Source organism: Numenius arquata, chromosome 9 (assembly GCF_964106895.1).
Source record: "Numenius arquata chromosome 9, bNumArq3.hap1.1, whole genome shotgun sequence".
NCBI lineage: Eukaryota > Metazoa > Chordata > Aves > Charadriiformes > Scolopacidae > Numenius > Numenius arquata.
In genome coordinates this window covers 60,295,415-60,310,121 of record NC_133584.1, presented here as the reverse complement: position 1 = coordinate 60,310,121, position 14,707 = coordinate 60,295,415, and the positions used below count along the sequence as shown (strand labels likewise).

The 14,707-nt window shown below is 53.7% G+C and overlaps 1 protein-coding gene across 2 annotated transcripts in view; it reads right to left on the bottom strand.

Annotated features, from left to right (window-relative positions):
- Positions 1-11,616: 11,616 nt before the first annotated feature.
- The window catches only part of ELP3 (elongator acetyltransferase complex subunit 3), a 97,845-nt gene continuing 94,754 nt past the window's right edge, over positions 11,617-14,707 (bottom strand). Inside the window, exon 15 of one of the 2 annotated variants that reach the window (XM_074153961.1) lies at positions 11,617-12,052. In XM_074153961.1, coding sequence (XP_074010062.1) covers positions 11,976-12,052 — 77 coding nt within the window. In that variant the 3' untranslated portion in view covers positions 11,617-11,975. The remainder of the gene's footprint in view (positions 12,053-14,707) is intronic. The other variant, XM_074153962.1, reaches the window with a different exon arrangement.

Genomic DNA, 14,707 nt, shown 5'->3' with positions numbered 1-14,707 from the left:
TTGAGACCAGGTCCATTTTTCTGGAATACAGACAGGTTTGCACACCCTGGCAACACCTGAGGAAACTGCGGAGCACAAGAGTGGCCGTTTACTCATTTTCTTCCTCATTTTTGCCGTGGTAGTGAGTGTCCTCACAGCTGCTAGATATTTTTAGCTTTAATTGCTTGAAACTGTATTTTATAAATTAATAAAATGCTGTGGTTTTTTTTTTTTACTAACGCGTTGAAAAAGTGTGGTAATATTGAACATCTCTTTAGAATCATGTGATACCTTTTTTTTTATTATTATTATTCTTTCTTTAATAGGTACCACAATTTAGTGAGTCTTACTCTAATACCTAGCGAGTAGGTAAATGAAGACGCAGTGACAGCCTCTAATTTAAGTGACGGCTTCTTGGGGAAAGGGGTGGTGGGGAGAATCCTGGAGCCGCTGCGTGTAGCGCTCCGAAAACAAGCTCAATATTCAAAAGCGACCTAAAGGGTAAACGTAACGTCTGTAGCCGGGAAAGGAACAGGATAAAAAGGAACAGAGAAGGACAACGGAGCTGGTGAGGGGTTTCTTGGAGACCAAGGAGAAGGGTCTAGAGAACTTCTGAGGAGCGGCTGAGGGAGCTGGGGGTGTTCAGCCTGGAGAAAAGGAGGCTGAGGGGAGACCTTCTCGCTCTCTACAACTCCCTGAAAGGAGGGTGTAGCCAGGGGGGGTCGGTCTCTTCTCCCAAGGAACAGCCAATGGGACAAGAGGAAACGGCCTCAAGTTGTGCCGGCGGAGGTTTAGGATGGATATTAGGAGAAATTCCTTCCCCAAAAGGGTTGTCAAGCCTTGGAAGAAGCTGCCCAGGGCAGTGGTGGAGTCGCCAACCCTGGAGGGACTTAAAAGCCGGGCAGACGTGGTGCTGAGGGCCATGGGTCAGTGGTGGGTTTGTCAGTGTTGGGCTGATGGTTGGACTCCATGATCCCTTCCAACCTGGACGGTTCTATGATTCTAAAGCGCTGAACCCTAAATGCCGCTGCCCGTTGCTCCCATCACGGCAAAGTATCCGGCTCTCGGTGCCACCCGCTGCTGCGGTGACTGGAAGAAGCCGTTTGGCAGCCATAGCTGTGGCTGTGGCTTCCCCTGGAGGACGGGACCGGTGCTCTCAGGGGCTCAGCGCCCGGCTCCGGAGGCTTTGACGCTGGTTTTCCCCGGGTGAAAGCACAGGCAGCCGCGACTACGGATGGACCGCTCCGTGTGTTTTTTTTTTTTTTTTATCTACTCTCATCATCTCTCCCAAAGAAAAGAGAAGGGAACAGGGAGGAACGCGGGGCCGTGATTCAGCTTTGTGTTTCGAGTGACCGGCTGGCGAAGGTGAAGCTTTCTTCTGCTTTGGTGGGGAAAAAAAAATAAATGTGTAAGTAAGTTCTCTTATTTTTATTCTCTCCCCCGTAATGAGCCTCGTGCGTTGGAGCCGTTTGTCAGAACGGCCACTAATTGCTGGGGTTGTCCATCGGGGCAGGCAGGTGAATTGATCGCTCCGGATCAGGGATGCTTCTGACTAGGTTTTTTTTTGTGTGGTGGTTTTGTGTGTGGTTTTTTTTTTAATGGGACAAATAACATCACTCACAGAGATGCAAGAGAGCCGGGGGCTGAATTTAGCCGGGGAAGAATTAAACACTCGCTACCGTCCCCACTCAGGATCAAGTCGGTCAATGCTATTCTATTTTTCTCTAAAATTAAGCGTTGCCTCCGAATCGTTCGTTAGCAGAACTCTCCGTTAATCATCAATCCCAGACGGCAGAGGCGGAAGGTCTTTTTTTCTTTCCCCCCCCCCCCCCCCCCCATCTGTTAAATACATCATCGTTGCTGGTAGCTTCACAGCTGCCGGGCAGCTTTTTTTTTGGGGGGGGGGGGGGAACTAAATAAATTCGCAAGTCTGTTAATCACAAAGACTAACGAAGGCGCGCCGGGTGCCTGTCAGGGAGCAGTTATCTGCAGGTGGCCGGGGTGGCCGGAGACGGGGATCCTTCCGAGGGGGGGGGAACAGAGGAGCCGTGTCTCATCTCAGCCGGGACGCGGGACGAGATAAGGGAAGGAGATTTCCCGCCCTGTTCTCCAGGCGTGGGAAGGAGAAGATTCCAGCCAAAGCCACGGCATCCCTGCTCCTGATTCACCAGGTAGAAACGCACCCCCCCACCACCCTCGCCAAGGGTTTCAGAGGAGGAATGGGATTTCCTCCCGGCCGGAGAGGTAAGAAGGACGTTACCGACTTGCACTCGTGGACTGACCGAACCGAGGGAAACGTTCTGCAGAATAAGGAAAAACAGGGAAACCTGCAGCTTAGTCCCTCGGTGGCGGAGGCAGATGCTTTCCTAATTAAAACCTTTAGCACTGGAGCGCTCGGGTCGCGTTCGTTGCTCCTCCTCTCCCATCCCAACCTTTGAACGCCTTGCTCCGCTCTTCCGTTGAACGCCCGCTGCCAGTCCCCCTCGCAGGAGGCTGGTTCCGCAGCGTGTAAACCACGCGCTCTGATGGCGAAGCATCATCCAGGGGCTCTCGCGGGCGAAATGTAAAGACACACACCCCCACACCCACAACCCCACACCCCCCCACACCCCCCCCACCCCGTGCCAGGGCCGACGTCGCGCAGGAACACCGGCGAGAGAGAGGATGTGGAAAGGTAAGGAGCTCGTGCGGTTCAACCCGTCGGTCCCTCTTGTTCTCTCAAAATTCTCCGCGCGCTCTTAATTGATTCTGCCGAGGCTTTTGGAAGCTGGAAGCAGTGGGGTTGCTGCCTTTTGAGCTTCTTTAGCTTTCCTTCATTCTCAGAGAGCTGCAGGATCGGAGAATTCGGATTAAATCGTTTTTAAATGGCAACGATGTGCCGTCTCCTGGCGTTATTCACACCTCCTGGCCGTGCTCCTGCTCGGCACAGCCTTGGGCCTGCTCCCTACTCATAGGGCTCTTTGCAGAACCACCCGGGGCGCGAAGCCACAGGGATTCCCTGGAAAACGGGCGAGAGGGGAGCTGGAAGCCACCATCCCACACGTACCCGAGGTACCCACGGGGGGCGTGAAACCCCAAAGGCCTCTTGCAGCTTCCCCAGAAAGTTTGGGGGCTTCAGTTTTTGAGAAAGCTGTTTTTAAAGCGGCTTCGTGGGTGCCTTGCAAGCTGCGTGATGTGGGGCCCGGCCCCATAGCGAGTGACAGACACCCGTGTGCTGGGATCCTGACCCTGGTTTCATCACCCTGGCTCCCCTCATCCCAGACAACCTTCCGGCAGAGTCGGCTCCCTACCAAAGCAGGGGCTTCAAGGTTCACTTAAAGACAAGATACCAATGGGAAATATACATTTCTAGACCCGCTCCGACACGTGCCGTGGTGCGGGAATTTGAAATCCCAGCGGGAGAGGCGAGGGAAGGGTCTCCTAAGGATGCTCCTGCACGAGGCCGTGTCCCAGGAGGAGTCGGACTGAGCTTGTGTGTCACTGCTGGCTTCCCGGGAAGCGATCGGAAAGGACCGTGGGATGCATCGAGTCCTTCCAGGGATTGAAAATATCTCTATGGAAGGCTTATACGGTGTATATATGGGAAGCTGGGACCTGGATCTGGCACCCCAAAACCACCAGTGGGTACTTACGGCAGCTGCTGGTAGACGTGGCCAGAAGGAAGATTATGCTTAATTATCGTCATGGTATCAGCTGGATTTGAACAAACACGAGGTCTGCGGAGAGTCTGGGAGGAAGCAGGAATGAAAACAGGCACCTGCGGAGGAAGCTGCACCCATCGACTTCAGAGCTTTTGCTTTTGTTTCATCCTTTTTCCCTTAAACCAGCACCGACTTCTGCTGCAGACGCGCGCTGAGGGGCTTCAGCTGTCGGTCGGTGACTGAGCAGCCTCAGCCTCTCACTCGCGGGAAAGATTGAGGGTAAAAGCACCACATTTGGCTTTTTACCCCAATTATAAAGAAAGTGAAAGGGCCGGGGGGGGGGGGGGGCGGGAAGGAAAGCCAAGCGTGTTGCTGCAAGAGTTGAGCACCACCAAAGGGGCTCCGTGAGTCAGCGCAGGGGCTGGTGGCCTTTGGAAGGGGACGTGGGGCACGAAGTCCCGCAGAGCCACCAGCGCCCTGATGGGGACGGGGAAGGGACGAAAGGGGAGGCAGGCGGCGATGTCGATAAATCGATGCCGAACCACTTCTTTCCCATTTGGAAAAGGAACTCGAGACGAGCCCGAAGATTTCGTGCTGCTGTTTACCCCGGGGCCGAGCCGGTGCCGTTTCACCTTGACTTTGTTTTTCCGAACGGCTGACTCCTTATTCTTATTAACCAAAGCTGATGAGCACAGCCGGATCGTGACTGCTGCGTTTTTTTAAAATCAGGCTCCTTTCTGGCTCCTGCGCCTCTTGATTTAATTTTCTCCTTCTCTTACAGATTCGCCGCAGATTCCCCGAGCCCCTGGCGCGGCCGCTTATTGCACTGAAGGCGGGAGGCAGCCCCTGCTGCTGCCGCACGGAGGATGCGAGCGGAGAAGAAAAACAAAATCCGAGCTGGCAGAAGGGGATCGATCCCTGCGGGCAGGTCAGATCCCCCCCACCCTCTGCTGCTGGCAGCGCCTGGCCCCTCACCGGAGAGGCTGCCGGTGTCGTTAGGTATTTCTGGTATTATACTTGGGGTTTTTTTTGCCTTTATTTCTCTTTGTTTGGTTGGTTTTTCCCAGTTCACTTTTTTTATAACAAATAGAGCTGCTGGGGTGTCAGGAAGCAACAGGGCTAACCCTGGCATGGGGCTCGCAGCCGGATGCAGGACGTGTCAAACTAGAATCTGGAAACGGGTATTATTTTATTTTCCCCAAACTTGAGCAGCATCTATTCTGCTGAATTTACCCCATTCAAATGCAGAAGGGTCTATTGGATGTAAAAACTGCCCTTAACGTTATCAAGAGCAGAGCAGATGAGCTCATCCCCGACTTCCCCATGTTTTCTCGGTGTTGGTGTCCTCTCGTTTCATGGCTCGGTTCCTGTAGCGGTGATGCTTCACCTTGGCCACCTTAGGCTTGAACACCTCAAGTTTTTGAGGTATTTCCCAGCTGCTCTTAAATTTCCAGCTTCCTGCTGCCGTTAAGGCTGCGGTCAGACATCCTTCTCCTGGAGCCAGCTCTTCTACCTTGTAGGAGCTACTCCAAAAGCCACGGGCACCTCAGATCCCATGGCTCCCTGCAACAGCTTTATTCTGCCCGCAGAGGTTGTTGAATCACTGTGTTCTCCTGGTTCTTCCTGCCTGATCCGGGTTGTGCATTCACTTGTGTCGCTTCAAGGGGCGGGAACCACTTCTGCCCGCAAAGCTTGAGGCAGGGAGGGCAGATATGGCACCGGGGTGACCAACAGGCAGCTGTGGCCATGAGGGCGACCAGCTGGAGGTACCCAGGGGGTCTGTTTTTGTTGGGGGGTATGGGACAGGGGCTTGTACAGCTGCTGTGGTGGATCTGGTGGGTTTTTGTTAGAGCTATACAAGTAGGGTGATGCCCATCAGGTCCTCCAAGCTCAGGAGAGAGGACAGAGGGACTCAGATGTGCCTAAAAAACGTAGGCATAGAATCAGTTAGGTGGGAAAAGACCCTTAAGATCATCAAATCCAATCGTTAACCCAGCACTGCCAAACCCACCACTGACCCGTGTCCCTCAGCACCACGTCTGCCCGGCTTTGAAATCCCTCCAGGGATGGCGACTCCACCACTGCCCTGGGCAGCCTGTTCCCAGTGCTTGATAACCCTTTTGGTGAAGAAATTTTTCCTAATATCCATCCTAAACCTCCCCTGGCGCAACTTTGAGGCCATTTCTTCATGTCCCTGCCTGGCTCCGTGCCACTAATTTAGAGATCGCTTGTAGCCAGGGCAAAAGCTTGGGGCAACAGCATGGCTCCAACGGGCTCGTGGTTCTCTACCTGGGCTTTGATTACTTTCCAGGTGGAGCCTGTGCAGGGTCGGACCCACCTGGATGCCTGTGTGACCCAGGGCAGCACCTCTGATCCCTCCCGCGGCCGCTAACCACCCGTCTGACACTGGGATTCACCAGAAAGCAGGAGGTAATGGCTCCCTGGGGTCCGGGAAGCAGCAGACGGAGGCAGTCCCACATCCCCGGCGGGGTTCCTCTGCCACCAGCTCTCCTGGGCAAAGATGGGCTTCTTCCCACGGACACGGGGAAGCAAAAACCCGCCCTGCAGCCCTCGTGTGAACAGCGGGAGAGGTGCGCTCAGGAGGCACTTCACTGCTCGCTCCAGCACTACCCAAGGCAGGGGCAGAAGATAATTTTAAAGCAATAAGGGAAAGGCACATAAATAGAAGCAGGAGAAATATTGAAGCTGGCAGAACCGCTGCTCACGTCACAAAGCGCAAGACCACGGCAATGAAATCACGGCGCCGGCCCCGGCACTCCCGCCCCGAGCGGGTTATTACTGCTCCAGCTGCACCTGAGCTCCCGGCCAGCCGGGTGCCACGTCTCGGCCACGTTGGACCGGAGGCAGAGAGCATCAGCATCCCAAAAAAAAAATGAGAGCGGGAGAAACTCAACAGGCTAAAATTAATGCAGAAATGAGCATGACTCACGTTTTCTTCTTCAAAGTATTTTAAGCTGGTCACCGCCGTTTTGCCCGTGAAAGGAGAGAGCAGCTTCCATTAACGACTCGCTCCCTTCACGCCTGCTTGCTTCGTTTTCCCCATCGGCCGCGGAGGAGCCGGGCGCAGGCAGGGGGGAGCACAGCCCCCGCCGGGGCGCTCTTGCTCGGAAGCGTCGGCCTCAAAAACCCCTTTGCCTGAGGGAGGCTGCGATTGCGGAGCGGGGAGGACGCGGCACGAGCACCCATTCCGCAGCGGTGGCCCCAATCCTCCCTCGGCACCATTTTTGACCCAGAACGAGGAATTTTTGAGCCTTCCCAAGCCCCACGTTTTATTTCCCCAGGCGTGGGATCGGCCACAGCCCCTGGTCTGTTGGGTTTTACAGGGAAACTGTGTTTTATCGACTTAGAAAGATGAACAATGTGTGGGTTTGGGGGATTTTTTTTATTTTTTTATTTTTTGATCTTCCATCCAGGAGGCTTCAATACACTCCTCCACCGACTCCCATCTAAAAGAAGCCGGGTTTGGCCACGGAAGGCCACACCGTCTGCAGTTATCCCACCTCAAACCGCAGGAGGATTCCCGGCTGCACAAGGCAGACGCATTTCATGGGCTGCAGCGAAGCGCAACCGCTCCCGCATCTCAGAGCCCCTCTCCCTGGCGCAATTAATCCCAGGATGCGATTAGCTGATTTCCGACACGCCAGCTCTGGAAGAACGATGTACCTGTACGGAAATGGATGCTGCTCTGGAGGAGAAAAAAAAAAAAAAAACCCAAAAAACCCACCCAAACCATAACATAATAACCCAAACTTCCAGAGTACTGCAAAAAAAGAGGTAAGAGCCAACTGGAAAGGTGGAGAGCAGCTCTGGAGAGAGACTATGGAGTCCTCCTGGTGGACATCAAGTTGCCCATGGGCCAGCAATGTGCCCTTGTGTCCAAGAAGGCCAGTGGTCTCCTGGGATGCATTAAAAAGAGCATGGCCAGCAGGTGGAGGGAGGTCATCCTCCCCCTCTGCTCTGCTCTGCCCTGGGGAGGCCACAGCTGGAGCACTGGGTCCAGTTCTGGGCCCCCCAGTTCAAGAAGGACAGGGAACTGCTGGAGAGGGTACAGCGGAGGCTACGAAGATGATCAAGGGACTGGAGCATCTCTCTGCTGAGGAAAGGCTGAGAGACCTGGGGCTGTTCAGCCGGAGAAGAGCAGACTGAGAGGGGACCTCATCGATGCTGAGCAATAGCTAAAGGGTGGGTGTCAGGAGGATGGGGCCAGACTCTTCTCAGTGGTGCCCAGTGACAGGATAAAGGACAACAGGCACAAACCGGGACATGGGAAATTCCATCTCAACATGAGGAAAAACTTCTTTCCTGTGAGGGTGGCAGAGCCCTGGAAGAGGCTGCCCAGAGAGGTGGTGGAGTCTCCTTCTCTGGAGACATTCAAACCCACCTGGACACGTTCCTGTGCAACCTGCTCTGGAGGAGATGATCTCCAGAGGTCCCTTCCAACTCCCGCCAGTCTGTGATTCTGTGTACAATCCTCTTTGCAAAGAGCTGCTGTCTGGCCATCCACGCTGATGGCTGAAACCTTACCAGACTTCGTGCCCCGTGTACTTCCAATACAAGAAACCCTTCGGAAGAGCTTTAGAAGGAAGTGTGGATCTTGCTTTTCCCTCCCCGCAGCCGCACCACGGGCAGCAGAGCGCATGGCAGGAAGCGATATTGCCCCAACTTATGCCCAGGCACCCACAGACCCCACGAGCCACACTAAAACTTGTGGAAAATTCAGAGTGAGCTGCTACCTCCTCCCTTCCCCAGCTCTCCGTAGCCGCCGGACACACACCACTGTACATGAGACTCGGGCAGACACACAAAGGGTGAGAAGCCACAGCTTCTTGGGATCGTTCCTCAAACCATCACATCTCCTGGGGCGTCCCAGCGAGGTTCCTAATTCGGGGTTCTAATTGACAAGCGGCTGAAGATGAGCCGGCAGTGTGCCCAGGTGGCCAAGAAAGCCAACGGCATCCTGGCTTGTATTAGAAACAGCGTGACCAGCAGAAGCAGGGAGGGGATTGTGCCCCTGTACTCAGCACTGGTGAGGCCACACCTGGAGTATCGTGTCCAGTTTTGGGCACCTCAATCCAAGAAAGATATGGAGGTGCTGGAGCGAGTGCAGAGGAGGGCAACGAAGCTGGTGAAGGGCCTGGAAAACAAGTCCTATGAGGGGCGGTTGAAGGAGCTGAGACTGTTTAGTCTGAGGAAGAGGAGGCTGAGGGGAGACCTCATCACTCTCTACAACTACTTGAAAGGACACTGTAGAGAGGTTGGTGCTGGTCTCTTCGCACAGGTAATTAATGACAGAACGAGAGGGAATGGCTTCAAGCTCCAGCAGGGTAGGTTTAGACTGAACATTAGGAAAGAATTTTTCACAGAACGAGTGGTCGGGCATTGGAACAGGCTGCCCAGGGAGGGGGTTGAGTCGCCATCCCTGGATGTGTTTAAGAACCGTTGAGATGTGGTGTTGGGGGATATGATATAGGGAAGAACTTTGTAGTGTAGGGTAGATGGTTGGACTCGATGATCCCAAGGGTCTCTTCCAACCTGGATGATTCTATGATTCTACGATTCTATGTTTGCTTGTGCCCTGGCAGGGGCCAGCTCCTGAGACACCCCCCCCCCCGACCCCATCCCCAACCCCAGCGGGGCAGCAGCCGGACCACACGCCAGGAACAGACCTTGGAGGAACTCCCTGTCCCCGACGGATGCAACGGCTCGGAGAGAAGTACAAACCAGCTATTCGTTTGGCTGCGTTTATATCAGACGGGCAAATCAATACATCACACTTCAAAACAAACCCCAGCCTGTGCAGACAAGCCCCGAGTTTTCGCAGAAGCTGAGCCAGTGCAGCATGAAATCACCCCAGAAAGAACACGCAAAATGGGAAGCTAAAAATAAGATACTCCCCCCCCCCCCCCCCAAATGGCTTTATTTCTTGACAAAGCTGCTACTAAACTCAAAACGCATTGGCCTTTAAAAAAATAACAACCCAAAACGCAGCTGATAGTTCCTAGATTTGCCGGAGGGCCACGCTTGCAGACGCACGGAAACCGTGAGCTTTTCTGGCCGGTGCCTGGAAAAAACCTGGGCCGTGAGAGCCGGAAGCGTCAGAGTGATTCAGAATTATGTCAGTGGTACCAGAACAACCAAATTTTGCGGAAAAAATTTTCAGGATTCTGCCCAGAAATTGCATCCCCCCCTCTCAAGGCATCCCTTTCCGTCTCCTCTGCTTTTACGGTGTCAGAAGCTTCACACGCCCCATTTACCAGTGTCTTGGAGGATGGGGAAAAAAAATAATAATAAAATTCAACAAATCAAGAAGCAAGAGCTTCCATCTCCCCGGCTTTAAACCAAACCTCCGGGCAGGAGGCTCAAACACGCTCAGGGTGTAGGTACCGACGAGCTGGGCTGTGTTTTTTCACCCCCCAGCCCTTAAGCCACGGGATGCCAGCGTTTACCTTCACTAATAAAAACTTTACTGCCAGGAACTGCGGTTCTCTCCGGCAAGGACGGGCTTTTTCCGCGCTGCCCGGGCAGCGTCGCCCCTCGTGCGTCAGCCGACGTCAGCGCGGTGCCGGCCGCTGACCCCGCGCGTCGCCCCCTCGGGAGCAGCAATAGATCACGGTGGCAGAATAGCATTTACTGCTCGGCGCTGCCACGAGAGCCTTCCTCCCCGAACCGCTCCTCCTCCGAGTCAATCACGTGTGTCCGAGCTCTCGTTACGGGAGAAGTTTCCGGAAGGCTCCTGACAGAGTCATTTATTAGAGTAACACCCGAAATGTCAACTTCTCTACAAGCCGCTACTCTGGATTTCAACCCTATTTTTTAATGGAAATACTGTAAAAAAAAAAGCAGCGGAGGAGGTCAGAGCTCCGGCTGCTCCCTTCTGATTTTGTCAAGTCAAGCGGGCAGCACCAGCCACGCTGCTTTTGAAACCCCTCAATCATTGGTGTCAGAGGACACCCAGCTGCCCTGTGTGTCCTGGGCTGTCCCCACCCCACCGAAGGGCTGGGGAGGAAGCGAAGAAGGTGCTGAGCTCTTTGCCCAGGGTCCCAGCTCGCTCTCACATCCCTTCTCACTCCGCTTGCAAAAGGAAGCTTTAATTTTTCATTCCTGGTAGAATTCCCAGCGCAATCATCACATCCACCTCTGACAAGGACCAGGAGGAGGACCTGAGAAACTCCAGGGGAATGAAGCCTTGCCACCACGCTGGGAGAGATGGGGACCATACCCTCCCCAACACCCCCTCCTGCCGTGAAGGAGAGGGGAAGAGAGAGTTGGCAACAGCCAGGAGGGATCCCCCATGGGCAGATCGTGCCTGCTGTGACGAGATGACAGCAGTGAGGACAAGGGAGGGACATGGATGTTGTACAGCAGGACCATCCCGAGGCCTCTGACGCTGCTGCAACACAACATCCTCGTGCCCAAATCAATGGGCTAGGGGCTGGAGAAGGGGCAGATCTGGTGCTGGAGATACAGACTAAGCTGGAGGAGAGGCCATGAGGATGGTTAGGGCTTTGGAGGATGTGATGTGCCAGGAGAAGCTTGGAGACCAGAAGCAGATTTCTCCCAGAGGTGCCCAGCAATCAGCCAAGGGGCAACAGGCAAAAGTTGAAACATAATAAACCCCAATCAGGTATTAGGAAAAACTTTTTCAACACATGGGTGGTCAAATATTGGACCAGAGACCTAGATGCTGTGGAGTCTCCATCCACATCCATTGAATACCTCCACCTGTGGAGATATTCAAGCGTCGCCATCTTGATCTAATCAGACCTGCTTTGAGTGGGGTTGGACTAAAGACCTCAGAGGTCCCATCCAACCACAGTTACTCCATGGTTGTGTGTCACCATAGAGTCAGTTTAAGTTTTAATCTCAATTCCTACCGCCAGCAAGGTAGGAATTCCAACCCTCATGGCGTCCCACTGTAAAAGGATCAAACAGCATCACTTGGGATGGAGAGAAAGCAGCCAAGCCCAGCATAAATAAATACACACAGAGAAAGAATTAACTCGTGTTGCAGAATAACCCGCGCAATTTCAATGCTGAAACATTAAAAGCCCGCTGACAGCATCATAGAAATGGATGGGTTTAGTTCACCTGCGCTTCAGTCCTCTATTGCAACGCCCCAGAGCCCGTCCTGCAGCATCCTCTCCCGGGGCAGAGCTCAGAAATGCTCTCCCCAGAGGAGATGCCCCATTTGCTGCCGTGGGCTCTGGCATCAGCAAGTCCTTGGCACTTGGCAGGCTTTGGTTTGTAGCTCACGTCCGTCACCTTGAGCTTTCTTTCCAGGATGAGTCTTGCGGTGAGGACCTCCTATGGCATCAGTCAGGACCTCCTGGGGCATCAGTCCAGCCTTTTCACCATGTAAGGCCCTTCCAGCTCGTAGCCGATCTTCCTGTAGTAGTTTCTTGTGCCAACACCTGTAAGAAGAACAACAAAAAGGTTTAATTAATTTAATTAAAGTGTGATGACACAAGCTGGAGAACCTACAGCCGGGCAGGAAAGTCACTCCCATGGAGGGATGGTGCCGAAAGGAGCTCGGCCTCTCCAACCAGCCGGCGCTGGGCAGCCCCGGCTGCTGTGCCGGAGCGGGGGTGTTTACTCGTTAGAATCTGGACCGATTATGTTGTTTTTAAGGGGGGGGGAATGTGGAAACATCGCTGTTCTCTCTGCCTTGAGTCACACACCCTGTCCTTTCTCCCGAGAAAGGCTGCGAGGGAGAGAGGAAGCGACACGGGAACAACGGTGAAAAGCGAGTCAAGAGTTCAGAGTACCCCAGGTCTAACAAAACCCGAGGAGACGGGCTCTCGAGAGGAGGGGGCCCAGCTGCAGGCATCATTACCAGGAACTGAAGGGCTCTAAAACCCCACAAACTCTGTCCAACGGCTCCTAGAAATGAGCTCAGCTCCACTTCAGATAGACAAGTGGGCTCGGCGGCCGCAATCCAATTTCCTCGTTGAAAAGGAGGCCTCCGAGCGCCTCCGTTCTCCAACAACAGCCTCTTCTTCCTCTCTTAATGAGACCCCGCAGGGAAGAGCCCAGCCCCAGACTGAGCAGCATCCTGCGGCAGGACAGGTCCAGCACAGCAGCCTTCCCCCTCACCTTATCTAATTGCTCACAGATGCAGCCATTAGTCACTGGGGGAGGGAGGAGGAATTCAGCATCCTGGCATCGCTGTCAGCCACAGCTGGTGGGCAGGGACAGAAGGACAGATAGGGCACAGGCACTCCATCGAGAAAAAGCAGCCCCTTTTTCCTCTAATCTCATCCCTCCAGCCAGTTCCTGGAAACTGCAAGATGTTATTGCAAATGGCTCTCCAGGAACCGGCTGCCTCTCCGACCCGGTGCGGCTGGTAACCCCTTCCTGCCCGCACGGCTCTCCAGCTATTTTACCCACTGCTGCTTTGACAGATTTGTTTAAAATAGTGGTAATGTATTTCCTGAACGCACATCACAATAGTTACCAAACGGCTTAAGCACCACAGCTCCAGCCAAACATCCTAGAGAAGCATTATATCAATTTAAGGTATGGAAAAGACACCTGAAACCCAGACCTGAGATGTCCTCGCACCCCTTATTCCAGCTGAAGCTGGGAAGAGCTTGAAAAACCACAAAGAACCCCAAATTGGGGAACACCTGAGCAAACACCCCAAGAAATTCTTTGCTGTGAGGGTGGTGAGAGCCTGGCCCAGGTTGCCCAGAGAAGCTGTGGCTGCCCCATCCCTGGAGGGGTTCAAGGCCAGGCTGGATGGCGCTTGGAGCAACCTGGTCTGGTGGGAGGTGTCCCTGCCCAGCGCAGGGGGTGGGACTGGATGGTCTTTAAGGTTCCTTCCCACCCAAACCATTCTGTGATTCTATGAAATTTAAAAACTTCCAAGCAGTAGCAAAGTCCCTGTGACATCGCAGCCGAGCACCATCCTCAACTAAAAACACAAACTCGCTCAGCTGCAGGGTAAACCTAACAGCCAAGGAAAAACCCAAGTCCACCGTACATACATGTCCACTCCCCTCTTCCCGATCTCTGCCTGGGAGGGTTGGGATCTCTGACGTGGAGTACACTATCACCTTTATCAATATCTTGCCTAAAAAGCATCCTCTGGGTTTGTTCGCAGAGATGCTGGGGTACGACATATGGATTTTGGCAGTAGAACAGCAGAGCCACCCCGCCCGCGGCGGTTAAAAGGATTAGCAAAACCTAAAGCTGAAGAACAACCCTCTTGAAGCTGAAGGACAACTGAGCAATTCAGCTGATGGTGTTAAAAACACCTTCGTCTGAGTTATTTAACGCTTCTCCTTTTTTTTCCTAAAGCCCTTGGGAAACGTGTGGATTTTCACGAAGGCAGTTCAGGTTGCGTCGGAGCATCGAGTGCTGCCTCCATTAATCTCAGAGCTATTAAGTGGCTCCAGTTAAGCGCCAACTCTTCCTCGTTTGAGGGCAACGGGTTCAAGCCATTAAACAAGAATGATGATGGAGTTGGCCGGCCCCGTGCCCCAGGGGTCCCGCGCTGTGTTGCTGCGCGAAGCATCTCAGTCGTCATCTCAGCCCCGCTCAGAGCAGTAACGTCTTGCACAAAATTACTGTCCTTCAACAGGGAAGTCCTCCATGAGGAGGAGGCAGGAGATGCCTCAAGCTGAGGAGTGAAGACATGGGGTAGTTTCCCTGCTCTAACCTGGGATGTCTCGCCAGCTCCAGCACTGCAGGAATGTTTTTTAAGGCTTTGGAGGGGAAAAGCTCTCACCAAGACAGCCAAGAAGCAGCCGTTGGGTTTGTGTCCAGAAGCATGGAAACCAAGTGTCCAGGACTATTGTCCCCTGGACCACCAGCCCACGCCTCTACACTGTATGTGACTGGGGAAGGTGACTTCAGACTAGATTTTTGGTACCCTGGACTGCATGTCCCCACTTCACACTTGGTTTGAAATTGGCCAAAGAGCCCTTCAGAGGGCGGACCGCGTTTGATCTGCATCTGGAGCAGAGCTCATGGTTTAGTTTCCTCTGAAAGGAACGTGCTGAAATGCACCAAAACCTCCCTGTGAGCCAAACAAGTCAGGATGAGGATGGGATTCAGGGCTACAA